The sequence below is a fragment of the Cynara cardunculus genome (genome assembly GCF_001531365.2).
Source record: "Cynara cardunculus var. scolymus isolate 2C chromosome LG 15, CcrdV1, whole genome shotgun sequence".
NCBI lineage: Eukaryota > Viridiplantae > Streptophyta > Magnoliopsida > Asterales > Asteraceae > Cynara > Cynara cardunculus.
The window spans coordinates 6,975,645-7,000,302 of record NC_037542.1 but is presented as its reverse complement, the minus strand read 5'-3'; the positions used below and the strand labels follow the sequence as shown (position 1 = coordinate 7,000,302).

The window sequence follows — 24,658 nt, the reverse complement described above, 5'->3', positions numbered from 1 at the left end:
TGGGAACGGCAACGAATTCCCCAACGTCGGACCTGGTAAAGGCAACGCCGATTTAATCATCGAAGCAGCCGCCATTGAAGAATTGGGGGGTCGTTTACCAAATGCTTACTGGGAGTCACCTACTCTCGAGGTGAGCATAACAATAATCTAGAATCTTATCTGGTAAGAGGCATAGTAATGACCGAGAATTTTACCTACTAAGAGCTTACTGGGTAAATACTTTACGAACAATTCATTTTGATGACCGAAAATGTTACCGGATAACAGTGACGGAATACAAGCCTCGTTACATAGGGAGCCGAAACGAATCTCTTTACATAATAAAAAGTTATTTTTCTTTTGATTTATATTTTGTTTTCGTTCTATTAATTAATATAAATAAGCCCTATTATTAAACTAATTACATATTTAAGACTGTCTCAATTTAATTTGCATTTCAGTATAAATCAACAATCCAAATCTACATAGTTTGTTCGAGTTTATTTAGGGGCCGTTGATAAATTTCTTCATCGGATGAACATGAGAAGGATCAAGAATCTTATTGGGTAAGAACGATGAAAATGATGGAGAGTCTTACCCGGTAAGTGAGGATGACGACTCTTATCCAGGTAAGCGCTTATCCACTAAATTGTTGCATTCGATATGTTTTGATATCTAAAATCTTACGCATCAAAATAAATCATAGTGTTGACTGCTATTGGTAAACGTTTACCGGATAAACAATTGGGTAAACGTCCCCTTAACCATGAATATTTTACAGTTTCTAGTTTAACAAGAAACTAAAATACCGTTTTGACATTTTTAGATCGGACTCTTTATATAAATGATCGTCTGTCTACTATAATTGATTACACCGTTGTATTCATTTCACCCAACCGAGTTCAAATATATATATATATATATATATATATATCGTATTTTTATCACAGTCCGTTAGTACATGGTCTCCTAACCTATTTGTTAACACATGTTTAGTTCAACCGACGAATTAAATTCGCTAATAATACTTTTTCAACTTTACATTTATGATCGTTTTTGTTATTATTATATTATCAAAAATTCATTTCAACATATTCATAATTATAATATTTATGGTTCATATTTGGATATAACGTTATCATTTTATGAAATATATTGTCCTAATTACAGTAAGAAATTATATTTTTGTATAGAAAAGTAACAAACAATATTTAACCCTAAATTACGTAGCATAACTGGTAAGTGTTACCGACTAAGCTTTTAGTAAACAACTTTTTACTTTTTACATTCTCAATATGTAATTTGACCTAATACTGACATAAAAAATTGGTGCATATAACATTACACTAAACTGAGTGGCCTTATGTTTTCTTTTTACAAACAGTTCACAACTAAATATTTGTTTTCCTTATGCAGCTATGCAAACAGCGGTCTCTAGAAATATCTTCAGAGACGTCAAGGTTGGTCACAATGGTATTGTCGTTTCTCATTTACAATATGTTGATGATAACATTTTTTTCAAAGATTGGTCCAGGTCGTTTCCAATTAGCATCTGGGTTGAAAATTAACCATAATAAAAGCAAAATATTTTCGGTAAAGGCATCACAATGCGAAGTGGAGAACATGGCTAACTGGTTGGGTTGTAAAACCGGCTCATTTCCCTTCGATTATCTTCGTCTTGTGGTTGGAAAAAATATGTAGCGTCAAAGGCATTGGTCTATAGTGCTTGACAAATTCACTAAAAGGTTGTTATCGTGGAAATCAAAAATGTTGTCTTTTGGTAGTACATTTACCGTGGTGAAATCAGTCCTGCGAAGCCTTCCACTCAGTGGCGGATCTAGAAATTTAAGCGGTCAATGGCACATCTAAAGGTGTAAAAAATTCCAAAGTCGAATAACCCATCCGAACCAAAACGGTTTTTGGTTATTAGATTTTCAGGTTAAACGGTTCATTTGTTCGGTCAGTTTTTATTTACTATTTTGGTTAAATCGAATAACATATTATACTATTATTTTATTTATTTTACTTGTACATGAGTTTGTTAATCATCGAAAACTCTCGGAGATGGGCCTGTTCAGGGCACAAGGCTAAAAAGATGGAGGCCCAAAGTAAATAAGGAAAAAATCTAAGGGTAAATTTGTAAATTTTCTCTATAAATTTTAGTTTCAAATGGAACACGGTTTAATCTCCGTTTAACGGAGGGTTTTTGGTATTTGGTGTCTTAAGGTGGCAATTGTTGGGTAAATGGTGGTGGAGATTTAGGATGGAAAGTAACTCTCTTTAGGCTAATTTGATACGTAGTTTATATGGTAGAGAACAGGATTTTGGGGCGGGATGATGTCATTTCATCCAGATTTAAGGGAGGTGTTTGGTGAGATATAGTCTCTTTGGGTCGGGTTCTAGAATCTAGTGATGTGCAGTTTCCGTCGTCTTTTGGAAAAGAACTTGTGACGGGTCTTTGATTGAATTTTGGCTTGATAATTGGGTGGATAGTTGTCAGTTGTGTGACCGTTTCCCACTTCTTTTTAGACTCGACAAGACACCAAACATAATGGTTGCAAATAGGGGTCGGTAGGTTGGTAATTGGGTTTGGGTATAGGATTGGACCCGTAATCTGAGGGGTCATATTGTAAATGAACTTTTTGATATGTATAATCTAATTCGAAATACTTGACTTGTTAATCACCGCAGGGACGAGTGGTGGTGGAAGATAGATGACAATGGTGAGTTCTCGGTGAAAAACTGAAGTCTATAATCGAGTTCAAGTATCTACCTTCTACAGGGTCTCTTTGAAAACCGGTTGGAAGTATTTGGCACCGAGAAAGGTAAACGTTTTGGTGTGGTTGTACTCAACGACTAAGGATCAACTTGGTCAGTTGAGGGATTGATTTGGATTCGGTTTTATGTTCGTGTTGTAACGAGGAACAAGATACTCTAGATCAATGCCTTACAAAATGTAGAATAGCCTCGAAATAATCCATATGTCAGTGCTTGAAGATAGACGATAATATTGGTGATTCGGCAAGTAAGATTTTAAACCATCCAGGTGGATCTTTGATTCGTCTTGATTGAAATCAATTTGTCAAAGCTACACTTCGGTCTGCAACATATATGATATAGGAACACCATAATCAAGTGATTTTTCGAAGTAAAACTTCACTTGAAAAGCTTTTATTTGCAAGTATACAAACCAGATCTTACTACTGGATCTCGAGTAGAATTCAAAAAGGTCGTATTTTGCAGGATCTTTGGCTCACTACACTTTTTTTGATGTTCCCTCCAGAGTCGTGAGTCGTTTTGTTTGCTAGTAACTCAGTGGTAAGGTCGTGAGTGGTCTTGGCTTCTTTTGTTGTTTTTGTTTCTTTGTGCGCTTTAATTCGAATTAGTTTTGTTTCATGTCAACTTGTTTCGGATGGTTCTACTACTTGTAAAAGCACTTGGTCTTTTCTCTACAGGTTTATGTGGTTTTTAAAAAAAATATGAAATATTCAATTTTATCAATAATTAATAACGAAATTATTAACAACCAAAGACTTACAACATCAATCAATAAACCGAACTTCTTTAAAATTTAAGAACGATGACTAGGGATGTAATAATGCGAGTCGAGTTCGAGTATCAATATACTTGATTCGAACTTGATAGTCATTTCTCAAGTTCGAACTCAACTCTAAAACCCGTGTATGGTTAAAAACTAAACTCGAATTGAACTCGATTACAATTTTTAAACTTGAACTCGTTTGAAGCTCGAACTCAATTCAAGTCGAGTGTTGACTGATATTCGATCGAGTCGATCTCTAGTAGCTCACAAGTTTGTCTTGTATAATTTACACCCAATAAGTTCAATGATTCATTTTCACATAAATTTCAAATTTAGTATGTGAAAAATAAAAAAGATTTAAAAATAGTAGTTATTTAACCACAAAAATGGTGTTGATTGGTTTGAACTTGACTCTAAATATCAAAAGTATAAGAAGGTCTCAGGTTCAAATGCAAGTAGGAATAAAATTCTTCTTGTGACCATGGAGGTTCAAATACGGTGACTCCGAGCCATCTGCAAATCATATAGTCGTTCTGGAATTAGTTAACTCGTATAACGAATTGGATATCCAGATTAAAAAAAATAATAATTAGTTTTAAACGGGTGAAGATGAGTCCTCCCTGTTTTCCGTGACGTTACGGCCGTCTATTTTATTTACGATTTGGAAAGATTCTAATTTTAGTATAAACAGCACAACTTCCAATTAGATGCGATCCGCCGACCTCTTTCACCACCCAATCCAATAGGGATATGCTCCCATGCGACACGGTACCGATTACTTTATGTACAACCCTATAACATGTGTCAATTTGAAACGGATTTGGTTTTAGGTACCGTTTACCAAATATTTATTCGGATAAGTGTTTATCAAGTCATATTACTTTACTGGATGAATAAAGCAATAATCAAGAATCTTATCCGGTAAGAACGAAATAAAGACAAACAGTCTTATCCGGTAAATGAGAATGATGACTCTTACCATGGTTAGCGCTTACCGGGTAAATTGTTATATAAGATGCAATTTTTGTTGACTAAGATCTTACCCGATAAGTAAACGATAATATTGGATTTTACCGATAAATGCTTACTGAGGTAAGTGTTTGGTAAACGACTCCTAAGAATCTTAACTGGTAAGTGAGGACAACGGCTCTTAACACAGTTAGTGTTTACTAGGTAATTTGTTAGACATGTTACTCTTTTGGTGGACTAAAATCTTACCCAGTAAGTAAGTAATAGTGTTGAATTTTGCCGGTAAACATTTATCCGGATAAACATTAGGTAAACAACCCCTTAAAAAAATACAAGAGAAAATCCAAAAAAATCAAAAACTATTAGATATTGAGGAATTAAATCTTTAATTTTTTTATTATAATAAATGAGTCTTTAAACTATATGAAATTAAACGAATAAATTTTCAAATTAATCAAAACATAGAAAAACTCAATAAATTTTCATATTTAAACGATCAGGTTATTGAATACTTTTGTAAATAAATAAGTCCTTACGTTTTATAAATGAAAAAATAATTATCGTTTTCTTTTTTTATGTATCAACAGATCAGTAGAAAAATACAATAGACTGGTAAGACACAAAAATACATCAATTTTTGTTAACCATTGTTTATTATTCAGATTTAGAATGATAATCACAAATGTTTATTATGATCATGTTGTTTTAATTATTAGATTTCCTTATGATTTTTATTTGAGTCTGAAAAATAAATAATGAATAATGAAAATGGTATATAATCATTTTTTTATTGGATTACTGTATTCAGTTACTGACCTTGATACATCGATTGAGAAATAATATATTGTTTTTATTTTATAAGTATAAGGATTAATTTGTTCATGTCCAGAAACCTAATCGCTCAAAATATTAAAGTTTGTTGGGTTTTTTTTTAGGTTTTAGTAAATTTAAAAATTTATTTGTTCGATTTCATAAATTTCAAAGATTTATCTGTTCAAAAAAATAGTTTAAAGACTTAATCATTCAAAATATAGTATAGTTAAATAAATAATAACTACACTCTCTTTAAAAGAGTTAGGTAATAGTTTTAAAAATTCAATATCTCGATTATCGTTGGTACTAAAGTTGGTTCAGTTCACTCGGTTTTGGTTAGTTTTGAACTATCATCCAAAAAACCGAACAACTCAAATTGGACGTTGAAATTTTCAATCTCATTCAATTCAATTATAATTGACTATTGCCGACGGTTCTAATTGAATCGATCGGTTCCAATAAGATCACTTGACTTTATACACACTTCTAATACGACATTTATAAATTATTAAGTACAAATTTATATTATATTATAAAGTATTTGACAAAAATCTTAAAAATCATTCTTTATGCATGAAGTACTGTGTATTAATGCATATTACTTAAAATCTAAGATTACAAGTAAATTATACGTAAGTTATTAGTAGTTTATAATTTTGTAACGCACTATTACATTTCTTTTAATTTTTATTTCATTTAAATGAACAAATAATTTTTTTTACAAATTTATTGGAAAATAAGGTGAAACCACACCGCGTTAGCATGTAGACTCAACACACGGGATTATCTATTACGACAATCACGTGGACCCCACTACTGAATTTGCATTATAGTTGACAAATAAACAAATACAAAAAAAGCAACTTTTCTGAGTATTTGCCGACATTAATAACAAGGAACCTTAACGCGCAAAGGTGGCTGAGCAAGTGCCCCTTAACACACGTTTTCCATTTATTCAATCAACCCCCTCAACATTTTCTATTTCTTCACTCCACCCCCTATAAATAATCCCCCCCCCCCACCACAAACCTCAAAACACAAATAATTCATCACAACTTCTCTTCATAATTCAATGGCATCATCAATTCTCCCTCACTCCCCATTCCTCTCATCCCGGCCTATTCTCAAAACGCGAAACCCTAAACCCCACACCGGACTCCTAGTGTTTGCGTCAAAACGAGACGCCAATGGTCATATGGTGGACGAAAGCATGATCGTTTTAAGGAAGAGGATTCATGAGATGAAGATGATTGAACAGGATTACGAGCCGCCTTCTGATTGGATGGGCTGGGAGAAAAGCTGCTACACGAGCTACGATGCTTACATTTGTGAAGTGATGGGGGTACTGCAATCGGGGTTGATGAATACAAGGCCGAGTCTGGCTCTTGGTTTGATGGCTTTGATTATGTTAAGTGTGCCAGTGTCGACTGTCGTGGTTGCTTCTAATGCTGTGGAGGTTGCTAAGATGGTTTTGAATGGATTATTGCATTGATCAAATTTTAAAGATTTGTGCTTAAATTCTTGTAGATATATAAGATTATGTTTTAAATCTTATGTTTTTAGTTATTATAAAATGGATTATTAATGTAAATTGGGTGTTTATTAGCTAAGCTGTCAATATGAATTTTTCCCACTTATTATTAATACAAAGTAATATACTGATGTCAGCACAAATTGAGACTTAAGTAGCTGACAGTAATCAGACATGAAAAAAACATTTTTAGTCTATATGATATAACAAAATCAACCATTAGTAAAATCTACCAAAATTAAACTCTTTAATTGTATTTGTGGATTTATAAAAAGCGAATAACTGTTATGATATTTGTTAAAAATGTTTTCATTGATCAAAAACGAAAGCTAAGCGTTCAAAGACGATTTGTTATCATCCTTGTCTTAACTATAAAAGATGTGACTAGGGGCTACAACCGGTGCCCAAAGACGTTTTACCCCTAGCTCAATCAATGCATAAGTCGAGTCAGACATAGCATAGTCAAGCACAGACTGTGCCCAATATATATGTATGTAGGGTTGGGTTCACGTGAGATCAAGGGTTTTTCGTGAGACCCGAAAGACCAATTTATGTTCATTGATCAACTTTATAAGCTAATGATCTAATGGTCTAAAGTTGCACGGTGACAATTTTGTGATTATTGAGAAGTCTCGTGACAATTTTGTGATTATGAATGTTCAGATTGTAGATTTAATCCAAGGGTTGAGAATTGGTCTTACGGGTCTCACGAAAAACCCTTGGTCTGACATGATCCCAAATCTATGTATATATATGTATATATTACTTGTGTGTATGTATATAAGAGTATAGACACACAAACATGGGCTTTCTTTGCTATTTGAAATGTTAATGACTTGATCAATTTGTATTTAAAATTATATTATTAATGTTTATTTGTAAAATAATCCAAATATGAGTTATTAGATAATAATTACATGTATATTAATTCAGATTTAATTGAAACACATGTCATATACATGTATATTTTTTTCATTAAAAACATTCGAAAAGTATAAATTAATTAAAATCGAATACTGAAAGTTCACAATCAGTTGTATTTTCAATCACATGGAAAAAGTTGTTTCTGATTTGATGTTAACTGATTGTGACTTGCGTCGTCATCAAAGACAAATTGAGATAACGTTTATTTGTAAAAAAATAGTATGTTTTGTAAGTCGTTGAGTTGATTTTTATTATTTGCACATGTTTAAAATACGGAGAAACTAAAATAAATATTCAATACTTCATTTTTTTTGTAACGTGGAAAGTGTTGGAAGTCAACTTAGATTAATTAGTAGATTAAAAACCTTCGGATCTTGTTTTGGGTAATCGTGGGTTTTCAGGCCAGGTTATGTGCACTGATTAATTCCCTGAAAGATCACGAATTGTTTGGAGTTATCGCAGGTGAACCTCCACAACCTCAAGAGTTTTGGTAGCGTCTGGATCCGAACTCAAGATAGATGAGATTTTTTCCTACATCCCCTTGAGGCTTAACCAGTGCGACATGACTCAAGTGGTTAAAGCCTTCGGTTTTGATCATGTGATAAACTGAATATGTATGGAGGTGTGAGTTGAATCTCATGATAACCATATATTTTACTCTGTATTCTTACAAGATGAAGTACGTTATTTGAAAATTATACAATAATTATATATTTCTTGGAATTTAAAATAATAATAAAAAATAATTCTCGATGTTTCTTTTTCATAAATAGAGAAACATAAATTAAAATCTTCAAAAGAAATTACATTTAATTTCAATAGTTTCTTTATTTTGAAGATTTCAATATTAATTATATTATTATAAATATTCAATACATTTAATAGCTTACAAACTTTCAAATTAGATTTATATGAAATAATAATACTTCAACTTCAGACGAATGATAGTATTGAGAAAAATAGTTAAAAATTAGAAGCATAAGAAGGGATCTGAACCCTTAATCACCTTTAATCTCAAACTCACTCATGAATAACGTTTGATACAAAGATTGATCTGATACATCTCGTTGCATCTCATCTAAGGGTGAAAATCCCTTCTTATACTTCTCAACTTAATTCTCAATCTCACAGAAATAATAAGAAAAAATAAAATTTCTTTTTTATCATTTAATTTTGATTTTCATCCAAATCCTCCTATTTTCTGTATAGTATTTATGGGAAACTTTTGAAGAATCTTTAGGAGTAAAAACTTAATCTAATATTTTAGAAATTTTGTTAAAGATGTCAAGACCAAAGCTATTGTTGGTAGGGATGCCCAACATATTGATCAACCCGACCAACCCAACCCAAAAAGACCTAAAAAACTCAACCTAAGGTAGCCAGAGGCATAGTTGATACAAAATTAAGCCAATCTATATCTGTTGGGTTGAAATTAGGTTATGATTATTTGAATCCAACCCAACCCAATGAACCAGATGCACTTCTATGCTATAGATTTCATATGATTTCTAACCCCTTGACTAACATATACACATTAGAAATTAGATCAATCCATAATTAACTATATTCAAAATTATATTACAAGATCAACCATAATTTTACTTTCTTATTTGCATGAAACTTCAACTTTCTTTTTGGGTTTGTTACTCTTTTTTTATATGTTATCATTTTGATTTTACTTCGTTTAAACATAAACATTTTGCTAGATTGTAAAATAATATAACAAAGTTTCAATTCGTCAACCCAACCAATCTGCACGGTTTGGGTTGAGTTGGGTTGAGTTAAGATTTTTTAAACCGCAAACATTAAATTAAATTGTTCAAAAACCTTTAACCCAATCAACCCAACCCATTTACAACCCTAATTGTTGAGCTAGTCAGACTATTGGGCCAGAAAAAGATCTTAATGAATATTATTTATGGGCCACTGTTTTGCTTGGTTATGTTGCTCTTTGGAGTTTGGAGATGGGTTTTGGACTCTTATTGGACCTACAAAGTTGGATCTATGGTTATTTAATTAATCATTAATTCACATGCTAAATTCATATTAATTTGTCTTGAATTACTAAAATAACCATAGGGATGCCAGTTGACTATACAGTTGACCATTCAAGAAGCTTCTTTGGAGGAGTTTTATATCATATTATTTTCCGTTCATGTTATATTATGCTTGTTAAGAAAGATTTAATGCTTGTATCGATTTGTCTAATAATGCACGAATGTGAACTTATTATGGATTTGCTTAACAATGGTAGTGGCTGTTTGAAGGTCGTTATTCGTTCGTATAAAAGTTCGTCATAGAACAAGATTGGTTCTTACTTGCTAAAACTTTGTCGTGAGAACACAACAAAGTAGGGGGTGTCGTGTTAGAAGTTTATCGTAAGAGCACGACAAAAAGGATCATGTCGGTGAATCATAATAACTGTGCGTAATCTACGCACATGAAAAGCTTGTATGTGAAGTATAAAAGAGATTTCAGATAACGTGTTTTAAAATACTTGAGATAAATGCATGCATATTGATGAAAGAGATTCAATGTGTGTACTTTATAATGCTGTGTGAAAAATTAGGGCCGTTTCAATCTTTTTATAGGTCTTATTATATTTGTACCAAGACAAAGTATAAGAATTCACACCACAGGGACGGACCCATAATTTTTTTCAGACGGTGGCACCATATAATTAATATAATATAATATACATCTAAAAATAATTACAAAAAATATGGTTTTTATAGGACCTATAAACAACTCATAAACTTGAACCTGACGCGTCTTTATCTTTTGAAACCTGTCAATATATACCAAAAAAATAATTACAAAAAACATGTTTTTTATAGAATTGAGGAAAATACAGTAGCACCTTCTAGAACGATACGGTAGCACCGTTCACAAACCTAAATTTTTTACTCTTCAGCGGATAAATAATACGGTGACACGTGCCACCCATGCCACTTAGGTAGGTCCGCCCATGTCATACCATATGTTATATTAAAGTCTTACAAATTAAAATAACAAAAAATGTCTTAAAATGACGAATTAACATATAAAATTTACTTACGTAGAATCATTTTTCGAGCATTAATTGGTGCAAAATCTTCAATCAGGTCTATAAACTAATGAGTCGTTTACTTGAAAGATTAAAATATAAAAGTTTACCAACCGTGATTTACCTCAATTTTTCAAGAAACATTTTAGCTCGATTCTAAAGCCAAAACTTCCATCAACTCTCAACTTTTCTACGTGAAATCAAAGGTCTATAATGCTTTGAACAGTGACAATTAATATCACGATGAACACAGTCAACAGAATTGTAGGAGAGGCTGCTCGAGAAAGATTCGTAAACATGGTTGTATTTGGTGCTTTAATCATAAAACAAACCATCGGAAAAGCAAAGATGAACGTGACTAGCTGACTATGAGAGTTCAATATTCATATTAGAGACTAAGAAGAAGGGATTGTAAATATATAGACGTAATTGGAAATCAATGAATCGGTAAATCTGGTAGAACAGTAAAAGGATTGGGACATTGTGCTAAATTACTAGGACTTTATATTAGCCCAAATGGGCTAAAATGAGGGAGAATGCCGAAACATTTAACTAAAACATGGACCAAAAATCAAAATACTTGTAATTGGGCTCCAAAAATATTCGGAGGGTCTTCGAATTTATGAGTGTCCTGATCAAAATCTCACATCATGACGATGCTTATAAAAACCATCAAACTTTTAGAATATTTTTCGTCGAGTAAGAAGCAACTTAAGTTTGCAATCATGTCATTTATTCTGGGTTTTAGTCCTTTATGAGCATTTTGAAATATATAATATTTCTAAGTTGTTAGAAGGCTGAGCTCTACCAGTAATCTGGATACCGACAGACCAAATGCTCTTTGGTGCTTTTTATGGGCCTTATCAACGATGTAGAGAAAAGGGAGTTGTCGATGACAGTTCAGGGGTTTTGACGATGACATGCGATGATTGTGAAAAGTGAGAGAAGACATGGATGTTAACGATAGTCACTTTGGTTCAGATTTGTTGGTTTGAACCGCACAAGTATTAGATGCTTGATTTGAAATTACATTTTAATGGAACATATCTGTTAGAAATCAACGAAATCATACATAGAGTTTGCAAATAAATTGAATACTCCATTCAAAGTGCTAAAAAATGCAAACCTTTGGACCGTTTTTCATAATTATATTAGTTTAGGGACTTAAAGTGTTAAAATGTGTAAAGTGCATGGTAAAAAAGGGTAATTCACTTATAATTATAAATTATTCATCAAGATTTATTTGAAAACAAACTTAAAATGAAAACTTGTAGAAACATGGATGAACAAACCAAAGAAATCGACAACCAAAAGGAGTAAAAATCGACGAACCCTAGAACACATGCAAGCGTCAGTTTCACAAATGTATTGTCAAAATGATATATATGTCTTGATCGCTGTTCTGCTGAGGTAACATAATCTCATTATTTGCCCAATTAATTGATGATTAGTTTGGTTCTCTGTTACGTATGTGTTCGTCATTTGTAATCTATTGATTTTTGTTGGACGGTGTAAGAATCTGTAAAAATTTAGTTTCATCTTGTATTTACGATGCATCGTTCATCAATTCCATGAAAACACGACGATTTTGGATTTATCATCGTCAAATTTACAGAAACTTGTAGATTTATTTTGAATTTTGGTTTATGAGGAATGTAATTGTTAGCTTTGCTTCATGAATTGCAGAACACATTGAAGGTTTGTATTTAGGGCATGATATAAGAGAAAATGCATTGGTTATTAATTGGATTACATAGTGGCATGAAGCCGATTCCACAAGATTTGTTAAGTGCGGTGGTGCCATTGTTAAAGCTTTTGTCTCTAACAATTATAGGATTAATACTTGCTCATCAAAAAACCCAAATCATCCCCAAATCCACATTTAAGCTACTAAGCAAGCTTGTATTTGCTCTCTTTTTACCCTGCCTTATATTTAATGATTTGGGGCGATCAATTACCCTACATAACCTTGCTCTTTGGTGGTTCATCCCTGTGAATGTGTTAATCAGCACTGTTTTAGGGTTCTTGTTGGGTATCGTGGTTGTGTTGCTATGCCGCCCGCCGCCGCAGTTTGTGAGATTCACCATAGTTATGACTGCTTGTGGGAACACCGGTAATCTCCCCATTGCTATCTTGGGTTCACTTTGTCATAATAAAGATAATCCATTTGGACCACATTGCCACCAAAGAGGTGTGGCTTATGTCTCTTTGGCGCAATGGGTATCTGTCGTTCTTGTTTACACTCTCGTTTATCATATGATGGAGCCTCCAATGGAATACTATGAGATCATTGAAGAAGAAAATGTTGAAAATGGCATGGATACTCCATGTAGGCCTCTGGTTGTGGAAGCAGAATGGCTTGGTGGCATTGAGGAAACTGAAGTTTCAAGAACACCGGTTTTTGCCAATACCTTTAAAAGCTTCTTTAGTGGTTCAAAATCCTCTCCTAACCCTCCAGATGATGAAGAAATACAAGCACATGAAAATGAAACCAATACTGAATCCATAAGGTGCTTTGCTGAGCCAAAAGTGGTCCAAAAGATGAGACTTGTTGCAGAAAGGACTCCTATCAAAAATATTATTCAACCTCCAACAATAGCTTCTCTGTTAGCTATAATCATAGGTTCGATCCCTCAAGCCAAAGCTTTTGTTTTTGGACAAGATGCGCCCCTTGGTTTCATAACAGATAGTTTAGCGATCTTGGGTGGTGCCATGGTTCCTTCAGTCATGCTTATTTTGGGCGGCATGCTTGCTGAGGGACCAAACGACTCTAAACTTGGACTGAAAACAACCATTGGTGTAACCGTGGCTAGATTATTAGTGCTTCCATTATTAGGAATCGGAGTTGTGGCTTTGGCTGGTAAGATGCATCTTCGTGTTGCCACTGATGCTATCTATGGATACGTGCTCTTGTTGCAGTATGCGACCCCAAGTGCCATTCTTCTGGGAGCGGTGGCCAGAATGAGAGGTTATGCTGTTACCGAATCCTCAGCACTTCTGTTTTGGCAACATTTATTCGCACTCTTTTCACTTTCTTTTTACATATTCATCTACTCTAAACTGCTTCCACTTGTTTGAGGAAGTAGTTATACACATGCATACATGTATATATACAAATGTATGCAAGTTATATTGGGCTTCCTAATAAGCTAATTGGATTTCTGATGAACGATGGAAAAGAAGAACCTCTTGATGAATGCAACAATGGAGGCGTATAGGACCGATTGCAGGACCAGAAACTAAATCTCAGGTACCGTTTCTTACTACTTCAGCAACAATGTTGTTAACAATTTTTTCGGGGTTTTCTGGAATGAGATTAAATTTTCTGGGATTTTGTTTATTTGTTTGGTACTGTTATATAACTTTGACAAGATCACATCTTGATGACCTATGTTGTCGCAAAATCTTTACTTCCATGATGATTTTAACTAAGCTTCATTATATGATGCATTGGTGAAAGATGATCGCTTGCATAATGATGTCGATTTGCATGGCCATACAGTTTCCAGGACATTTATGGTAGATAAACCATAACATCCGAGAAATGGAAACAAAACAATTGCATTTTCAAGAACGAATAGTTTTGGAAAAATCAACTGCATAACCACAAAATATTTCGGTATGTCAAGATTATGATGAACGAGTCGCTCTTTTCTAGATTTGCACAAAGGTAGTTTTTGAAGAAGTGAAAGCCTTAAAGGGTGTGCAGATATGCATTTCTTCCTGCAGATGGCTGCTTAGATTTAGTTTGATCAATTTGAATTAGTTTGGCAAGTCAAATTGCATGGTTCAATTGGAATACTATTGACCCATAGTCATAGATATATCTTTCTGTCATTGGTCATACTTTGAAAACATGGTCAAAGTCAAACCCATATGAAATTTCCAACTTCTTATTCAACACAATTTCCTCATTTTTGCTGTATTTTTCATCTTCAATTGTCTTCAAAGTTGAGGATTGACACAAAGATTAGAACTTGTTGCTGAATTCAAAATATGAAAAAGCAAATTATATTTTGTATAACTATTTTTTTATTAACCTGATATCCAACCCGCTATGCGAGCCAACTAATCACAGGACGACCACCTGCTTTGCAGATAGCCTGGAGTCACCACATTTGAACCTCCGTGATACAAGGGGATTTTTATTTCTCCTTGGATTTGAACCTGAGACTTACTGGTACTTTTGATCTTTGGAGCCAAGCTCAAACCAATCAAACAACACCTTATGGTTTAGTTTGTATAACTATTCAACATGCGTGCATATGAATAACTAAAAAGAATGGGGTTTTATAAATTTATTGGAAGGAATATTTTTCTATCTTTTATGCATTTCTATGGTCCATAAATCTATACTTCTTTTGATATTATACTTGGGTTGTTCGGTTGGTTTTCTATTAAGTTTATGTATGAATTAAGTTGTGTATGGTTTTCTATACTTAGGTTATTCAGTTGATTTTCTATTAAGTTTATGTATAAATTTTTGTTGGACTATTTAACTGAATAAACAGTCTGAATGTTAAAATTGACTATTTTAACCTCATTTGTATGTTAAGCACATATTGAAATAATAGTTTCATAAAATGAAGTTAAAATGAGAGTTTTACGGGAGGGAACACGCAACAAATGTACATACCGACTTCACCAATCTATAGATACAACAAGATGGACGTACTCTCCCATACCCGAAAAGAAATTAAAAATAAAAAACAAATTAGTTCGGGATAAAAGAACTCGACGCTGAGAAATAAATAAATTACCCTTTTAACGTAATTTGTAGGAAAATAATAAATTAGAGTTTTCAAATAGTAATTTATGATTTTTATTCAAGTCTAAAAAACTAAATAATGGATGATGACAAAAGTATATAATTATTATTTTTATTAGTGATCAACTAATACACCGATAAAGAAGTGATATATTTTTTTCGTTTCATAAATGTAAGGACCTGGTTCAAAAACTTGACCGGAAACTTAATTATTTAAAATATAAAATATTATTGTGTAGTCAGTTGGAATTAGTCGGCTCGCATAACGAATTGGATATCCAGATTAATTAAAAATATATTATTGTTTTTTCTACGGTTAAAAAAGTTTAGGGAAATTGACAAAAAAAAACCAATCTAACCAACTTTTGTAATAAAAAAAAAAGAAAAATAATAATATTTACAATTTTATACTATTGTAATCAGTATTTGATTACTTTATATTCTTATTATTTTTATTTTTTATTTTACATTTTACATCATTATCACATTATCATACATAAACTGTATATTAATTAAAATACATCAAATATATGTTCAATTTTTTTGAATTACATCATCTTGATCGTTTCATCAATATCTTCAAAACGAGACCAATATCGAATATTTTTGAATTGAATCATATTATTAAATAGGGCAAAATGCACAAAATAGCAATCTACTTTCATAAATTTTTTATTATAGCATTGTACTTTCAGTTTTTCTTATTACAGTAATGTACTTTCAAACTATTTTTTATTAGGACATTGTACTTTGAAAAATTTACTCATTATAGCATTGGGTAACCTTTTGATTTAAATTTACCCATTATACTAGGTTTCCATGTCACCTCATTGTCCATGTAGGTTGTCCACATGTACTATAATGATGTGACTTACTTACTACATCATTGTACTTTCAAAATTATTTTATTATAGCATCTACTAGTTTTTATTAAACACTGTATTTTTAATTTTAATATTTAGATATTTTACATGTTATTTAATAAATGTATTAAATGAATTTAAATTTTTTTATATTATTCGTTAATATACCAATATCAATAAAACTAGTAGAACACAACTTATCTCGCTAATATTTTTAAAAAAATAAGTGTTTTTTGAAAAAAAATAAAAAAAGAATTGTTTATATTTTACCAAAAAAATATTATCTTTTAAAAAATATATTATATTTGTTCAAAAACTTTTTACTTGACGTATAAATATATTAAATTAATTATATTTTTTTGAAAATTTATTAATATAACAATATTAAAAAATTGTAGATAACAATTTATTTCATTAATATTTTAAAGATAACTTTAAAAGATATGTATWTATTTGAACAACATAAAATAAGAAAAGTTACATTTTTTATAAACAAAATATATCTCGAAAATAATGTTTCATATTTATTTAATAAATATTTTACTCTAAGAATATTTAATTTGAATGCAACTTAATAAGAAAAAGTAAAAAATTGAATATTTTTTTAGATCATAGCAATAAAAAATGAAAATCACTAATAATAATTTGAAATAAAGTTTTATTTTAATTTTAGTTAAGTCATCAAAATAATGTGTCATCCACATCACCTTTTTAAAACCACACAAGCAATAAAGTCAAAGAGTTAACCGGTTTAAAAGGTAACAGGTTACCCATTGTTATTATGGGTAGATTTTTTAAAGTACAATGCCTTAATAAAAAATAATTTGAAAGTACATTGCTGTAATAAAGAAAAACAAAAGTAGAATGCTATAATAAGAAATTTTATGAAAGTAGATTGTTATTTAATACATTTAACCCTATTAAATGTCATAAATACGTAAATATTATTTTTGATACATTTAGGCTCATTTGAAATATATTAACGAGACAATTATAATAATATAATTTATAAAATAAGAAACATATTTTTTAATACATTTTAATATACAGTTTATGTATGATAAATATAACAAAGTTATAAATAAATATGAGAAAATAAGAATACAAAATATAATTAAAAATAAATCTCAATTTTTTTTTAAATTAGAAGAGTTGGTTTGACATATTTTAGGAATATGTCCTTAAAAATGGCTGTAAAATAAATTGTTTGAATATTTTCGAAAATTTTAATAATTTTATTTGTTAAAAAATAAATCCAAAATATTAAAATATATTCTTTTAATTTTTCTTCGGAGTCCTCCAAACGAAACGCCACATAACTGGGTTCGCATGTCTTTATTGAAGTAATATTTATATATTATATATTCATTTATTTCAATGTAATAAATCGGAGGGAAATTAATTAAAATAATAATTTTTTATATAAACGAGTTTTCTAATATTTTTATTCATGATTTATTTAAATATCATTACATCTGTTATTTACAGACGTAACTAAAAGACAAAAAAATAATCAAATTTGATCCAGTTCTGCAATAACAATGACAAGGTCTATAATTTCGATGGTCAGGTCTACAATTTTAATTTCTTTCAAATCTTTTAATTATGTCCGTTTAGTTGTAGACGTAAAAGTGACGGACATTGTTATATTTAAGTAAATCTAGAAGAGGAATGGCTAAACGAGGAACAGTTATTTTAGGGGTTGTTTGGTAGTTGCTGAATGGTTTGGTACAGAATGATTAAGTGGTCAGAATGATTAACAGACTCTCATGATATATTGCAAAATAAAATATAATTGTTTGATAACTGTTTACAATAAAATTAGGGCTCTGAACGGTTAAGAGAGACCCAAGATGCAAAATCATTAAAAGAATTTTAGAATCATTAAGATACGGACTTTTTTTTACAAAATAAAATTCACCTCTTAACGATTCAAATACTGACTCTTAATAGAACTATTAAAAGGTAAACAAACAAACCATTAGTCAATTTCCAAGAATTCGAATATTCTCGACAAAATCAATCCGGCCCGATTGACCCGACTCTAAGCTGACCTTCACTGAACCTTCCCATGCTTCCACCTATAAATCCCCCAATACGTTTCCCCCAAAACCTGCCCGCCCCACACGTTTCTCTCCCCAAATCTCATCTTTCCAAATATTTAGATCTTCAAAGATCCTCAAAACCCTAATTCTTATCCTACCTTCAATCCTTTGGTGTCCATTGCTCCAACACATTATCCCCAAATTCCCATTAATTCTGGTTAAAAATGGCTCTAGCTTATCTTGGATCCAAGAAAGTCGACGCCGCCGCGCTCATGGCTTCCACTTCGCCTTCACCACCGCAACGCATCTTAACCCAAGACGAGCTCAAGAAAATCGCAGCCTATAAGGCCGTCGAGTTTGTCGAATCCGGCATGGTTCTCGGCCTTGGAACAGGGTCCACCGCCAAACACGCCATAGACCGTATCGGAGAACTTCTCCGGCAAGGAAAGCTTGCTAACATCATCGGAATACCCACTTCCACGCAAACCCATGAGCAGGCTTTGTCTCTAGGAATACCTCTGTCGGATCTTGATACCAACCCAGTTCTCGATTTGGCCATCGACGGAGCAGATGAGGTCGACCCAGATATGAATTTGGTCAAAGGCCGTGGCGGATCGTTGCTTCGTGAAAAAATGATCGAGGGTTGTTGCAAGAAATTCGTGGTGATTGTTGACGAATCGAAGCTGGTGGATTACGTCGGAGGAAGTGGGTTAGCCATGCCGGTGGAAATCGTGCCTTTTTGCTGGAAATTCACAGCACAGAAGCTTCAATCGTTGTTTGAAGAAGCCGGTTGTGTTGCAAAGCTCCGCATTTCGCCGGAAAATGGTAAGGCGTATGTTACCGATAACGGGAATTTCATAATCGATCTATATTTCAAGAAAGATATCGGGGATTTGAAGGCTGCCGGAGATGCAATATTGAGACTCGCCGGCGTCGTGGAGCATGGGATGTTTATTGACATGGCCACTACTTTGATTGTGGCCGGAGAGATGGGAGTTAGGGTTAGGAACAAGTGTTAGCTAACATGAAAATGGGGTTCCATGTTTTCCCCTAACCCCCTTTTGGCATTTTTTCAATTTTTATGCCTTTAATTTGACAAAATTATCAAAAGAAATGATGCAAATTAGCATTTCTATTTCATTGTTGTTTTGTTAAGATTGTTTATGTCCAAAGTTAGACAAACACTTTAGAGGTGGCGTTTGGTTTGCAGATTCTAGAGGAATCTGATCAATTGGAATGTTAAATTCCATTACTGATAAGGATTGAATGTATAATGAAATGGATAACGTATAAATGGTAAAAAAAATCATTTTGAACTGTGATAATATTGTTAAACATCAGCGTATAAGTAAAACATAATTTCATAAATGTAATATTTATTTTATATCAATCAACATTTCCCACATCTAAATTGGTAAACTAATCATTTCTCTTTTGAGTTTATCTAAATATCGTTGCTTCTGCAATATTTATGCAACTAACTAAAAGGCAAAAAAAAAAAATCAAATTCAACACATAATTGCAATTGCGACGGTTAGGTTCGCAACAGCGACGGTAAACTGGTTGAATTAAAAACTTTTTTGTCTTTTAGCTAATATTGGGACCTAGATATTGTGGAATTAGTTGTGATGAACATTGAGTGTCAAGTGGTGAATTTTTGAAGTTTTTTAGAAAATTTATTTTCAAAAAAGTATATATCTGTAAACGTTAACGTTATTACATTTGAGGAGTTGTTTGTTTACCTCTTAATATTTTTACTAAGAGACAACCTTTGAATTGTTAAGAGGTGAATCTTGTTTGACAAAAAAAATGTCTCTTAATGATTGTAAAACTCTCTAAATGATTTTGTATCTTGGTACTCTCTTAACCATTCAGCGCCCTAATTTTGTTGTAAGTAATTACCAAACAATTATATTTCATTTTGCACTATATCATGAAAGTCTCTTAATCATTCTGACAACTTAATCATTCTACACTAAAACCATTCAGCAACTGTCAAATAGTCCCTGAGTCATCTTCTAATATCTAATTAATATGTTTTTAATAGCTCGACTCCTAGTTTTGATAGTTTCATGTTACGAGGTACACTAATAAGCCAAACATCTCTATCCTTTGATGTCGTTATGAATATGGGACATGGCTAGTAAGGCATCGCTCTATAATTTAGGCATCAGTCTTAATTGCTTCAGCATTTAGTTGACGATTTTAAAATTGTACGCTATTTCCTTTCAACCAAACAGTTATACCGAAGTGAACAAGACGTTGCATGTTCATGTTTAATTCCATTCTCTTTGCACAAAACATATGTTCTCCTCGATATCGATCAAGATCCATGGTGACTAAACACAAGAGATTGGAGTAGAAGAAGATGAACAAGGCAAATAATTAAACTGCAAGGCTCCCACTTACCAAAACAGTTTTTTTTTAATTAATCTGGATATCCAACCCGCTATACGAGCCGACTAATTCCAGGGCGACCACCTGTTTTGCAGATAGCCCGGAGTCACCGCATTTGAACCTCCATGGCCATAAGAGGATTTTTATTTATTTTTGGATTTGAACCTGGGACCTCCTGGTACTTTTGATCTTTGGAGCCAAGCTCAAACCAATTAGACACCACCCTTGTAGTTGAGAACAGTTTTTACTCTGACCAGCTACCAAATACATTTAAACACTTTATAAGAAATTAACCTGAATCACACGTTCAGACTTGGACCGACTATCTAAAATATCGAGTCCTTTTACCAACTTGACCACCATTTGAGGATTTTATTCGAAGTTAAAGTCATCAATATCAGATTCAGACCATGAGATGGGCTGCTTCATTGGGCAGGATTTTGAAATGGACCACCCTTTTTGGGCTTGTTTAGAATTAAATTTATGGGCTTGTTCAGCCCGTTTCATATTCATATAAAAATGTTCCATAATATAATATATAAAAATGTGAATAATACTTGTAAAATTTAAATGTAAAATCTATTTATACCATCCAAATTTGGTCCGTTTCGACCTCTCTCGAATGGGCGTTAAAATTTATACTATATTATAAAGTATTTGATAAAAAAAATTAAAAACTATTTTTTATGTGTAAAGTATTGTTTATTAATGCATATTACTTAAAACTCAAGATTGCAAGTAGATTGTGTGTAAGTACAATTTATTAAAGCTTCATATCTGAATTCGTGTAACTAAGTACAGATAAACATAATCAAATACAGGATAAACATTTCATTTTAAATAAAAAAAATCTAAAATATAATTAGGATAATTATTGAGTTCTAACAGAATATTTAATTATTATCTTTATAAAATGTTATGTTACTAAACCAAAAACAAATTATTTTGTTATTAAACTTAAATTAAATTATAATAAAAAAATAAATTAAAGAATTTACATAAAAATGAGAACTTTTAAATAGTTGATTTGATATTAACATTGATATATATTTTTTTTTCAAATTTTTATGATATCTTCAAATTTTATATTTATTCAAAAATAAAATCATTATTGTTTTCTTAAAAACACATAAAATCGTATTGTAACATCGACAGAGAGACAAATAATAAAATAGAACATTAAAATGAAGACGTGTCTCGCTGCATTTCGCCAGTACTCTTCTAGTTTCTGTTAAATGAACGCATTTTTGTTATTTTATTGAATTTTTCTGTCTTTTACCTGGTCAAAAATTGATTTTATAATTTTAGTCCCTGTAATTTTTGATTGGGAAAAAAACAAAAAAAAATCGATATAAGAACGAAATGTTGTTCCTTTAACAGAATTTTTAACAAACATTAGCGAAAGTAACTAGCCATCTTGTAATTTCAAAACTGCAGGAATGAAAAGTATTAGTTTTGACAAACCAGAAAGACCAAAATTGTAGTTTACTCTTTAGTTTATGCTATTTATTCAATTTCAAAAAATCCAACCAAATCTTTGGTTTTTCTGTAAAAGTAATTAAAATAGTAATTATGAGCTCAAAACTCGCCATTAGTAAGATATCAGTGTATGTTAATCAATAATCTATATTATATTATAAAGCATTTGAAAAAAAAAACTCTTGAAAACTATTTTGATGCATAAAGTACCGTTTATTGATTCATATTACTTAAATTCAAAATTACAAGTAAATTATGTATATGTACAACTTATTAAAGCTTCATGTTTGAATTCGTGTAACTAACTGCAAATAAACATAATCAAATACTAGATAAAAATCTCATTTTAAATATAAAAATTTGAAATATATTTAGGGTAATTATTGGATTATAACAAAATACTAATTATTATCTTTATAAAAAACTACATCATTAAATCAAAACTAAGCGACTTCATTATTAAATCTAAATCATAATACAAAATTGAATTGGAGAAATTACACAAAAAGAAATTAAAATTTTAATTTGATACTAAAATTGATATTTTATAAAAAAAAAAATTATACCTTTAAATTTATATTTTATTTAAAAAATAAAAAACATTATCGTTTTTTCAGTACCACATAAAATCGTATTATAACATCGACGGAGACAGAATAAAATGAAACATTAAAATCAAGGTGCATCTAGATTCATTGTACGAGTACCATTCTAGTAATACATAACATATGTAACAATATTTTATGTTAATTATTAATTAACTCATAACATAACCCATAAAACTCGTTCTTACAAATAGTAAACTTACTATCGAAGATTTAACAATCGGAACGTAATAACAATAAATTAAATCGTAACTTGATTATAGAATTTAGATCATTAAGTCAAGATGGTAGATATTTAAATAATGTAAACGTGAATTAATTCGCTCATTTATTGAAATAATAGTCAAATTACATTTAATATTATTGGTTGGCTTGGTGAGGGTGACGGCCATGCCGAAGCTCTCCTCCTTGTCCTTCCTTTTTTGCTTTTCAAAAAAAAATTACGTTTAATAATTAAACGTAAAACATTAATTTAATTCGTAACAAAAGATCATAAAAAGAGTACTAAAAATACGTACACCCAACCATTTATCAATTAAACAACTAATAAAAATTCCTTAAATAAATTAGTTTGTAATTTAAAATAATAAAATCTAACAAAAGCACAGATTCTTCAAACTTGGACTGATTAAATTATGAAACTCAAATAAGAGTAAAAAATAGAGGGGCCATGAGGTATCCAATTGGATTCTTGAAACTATGAGCCTAACGGCTTTTTATCAAATGCTTATTCGGGTAAGCGTTTATCAAGTTACGTTATCTCATCGGATGAATATGCTAAAAATCAAGAGTCTTACCCGGTAAGTGAGGACGACGACTCTTACCACAGTAAGTACTTATCGGGTAAATTGTTGCATGCGATGTCGTTTTGGTGGATGAAAATCTTACCCAATAAGTAAATAATAGTGTTAAATTTTATTGATAAACACTTACCGGGTAAGTATTTGGTAAACGACACCTAAGTATAAGGTTCTAGGTTGTTTTTTGATCGATTTTTTGTTTGCTAGACCTTCTTGTTGATACCATATGTAAGCGTATAAACGATATACTGGTATAAGAAACCAAATTTTTGCGTTTTAGGTTTCAATTTTAACCAAATACCGATTTTGACATTCAAATTTAAAATATATATTTTCATTTGCTACTATAAATGAATAAAATACTATCTCATCATCTTAGGAACTCAAAATCTATCAGACATGAAAAGAATACGAGATGAGCGAAATTCGAGAATGTGTACAGAAGTCAGAAAATACTGAAAAGTGTTTTATAGTTCACTGGCGAAATTAAGGTACAACTTAAACCTCGGGTTTATGTTCGGAAAATGGTTATGAGCACAAGGTGAGGTATAATTGTTTAGCTTTAAAATGAGAGAGAAAGAGAGTACTTAAAATCTATAGTTTACATTTATTATGACATTCTTGTAATAAATTAGAATAACACATATTATAGACATAAATGAACACTTACGAACAAAGGTATATTTGGAATAAATCATAAAGATTTTTGTGATGTCCCATGTTTTATGTTAGTAAACACATGCACTATATAGTCTAATTCACATATGAAAATGGTGGTTGGTTCACCTATGAACAAACATTAAGTTGTGCTTATGAACAATGTTCATGCGTTTACTTTTGAACATTGTTCACTTTTTTTTTTCAAAATAATTGGTAATCTATACATACGTAGTTTGCA

General features: G+C 31.4%; 3 protein-coding genes across 3 annotated transcripts; all 3 read left to right on the top strand.

Moving 5' to 3' along the window:
• The first annotated feature begins 6,338 nt into the window (after positions 1–6,338).
• Positions 6,339–6,907, top strand: LOC112528074. Its single transcript, XM_025138979.1, has one exon. The coding sequence runs from the start codon at positions 6,375–6,377 to the stop codon at positions 6,792–6,794; it is 420 nt and encodes a 139-aa protein (XP_024994747.1). The 5' UTR covers positions 6,339–6,374; the 3' UTR covers positions 6,795–6,907.
• Positions 6,908–12,531: 5,624 nt separating this feature from the next.
• Positions 12,532–13,881, top strand: LOC112527149 (protein PIN-LIKES 2-like). Its single transcript, XM_025137599.1, has one exon. It carries the CDS (start codon positions 12,532–12,534, stop codon positions 13,879–13,881), a length of 1,350 nt encoding a protein of 449 aa, XP_024993367.1.
• A 4,676-nt stretch (positions 13,882–18,557) lies between these two features.
• LOC112527548 (probable ribose-5-phosphate isomerase 2) lies at positions 18,558–19,797 on the top strand. Its single transcript, XM_025138251.1, has one exon. The coding sequence runs from the start codon at positions 18,704–18,706 to the stop codon at positions 19,496–19,498; it is 795 nt and encodes a 264-aa protein (XP_024994019.1). The 5' UTR covers positions 18,558–18,703; the 3' UTR covers positions 19,499–19,797.
• The last annotated feature ends 4,861 nt before the right edge of the window (positions 19,798–24,658 follow it).

Excerpts from the sequence above, each read along its gene's own strand:
- LOC112527149 (XM_025137599.1), top strand. The coding sequence starts at position 12,532 with ATGCATTGGTTATTAATTGGATTACATAGTGGCATGAAGCCGATTCCA.
- LOC112528074 (XM_025138979.1), top strand. The coding sequence starts at position 6,375 with ATGGCATCATCAATTCTCCCTCACTCCCCATTCCTCTCATCCCGGCCT.
- LOC112527548 (XM_025138251.1), top strand. The coding sequence starts at position 18,704 with ATGGCTCTAGCTTATCTTGGATCCAAGAAAGTCGACGCCGCCGCGCTC.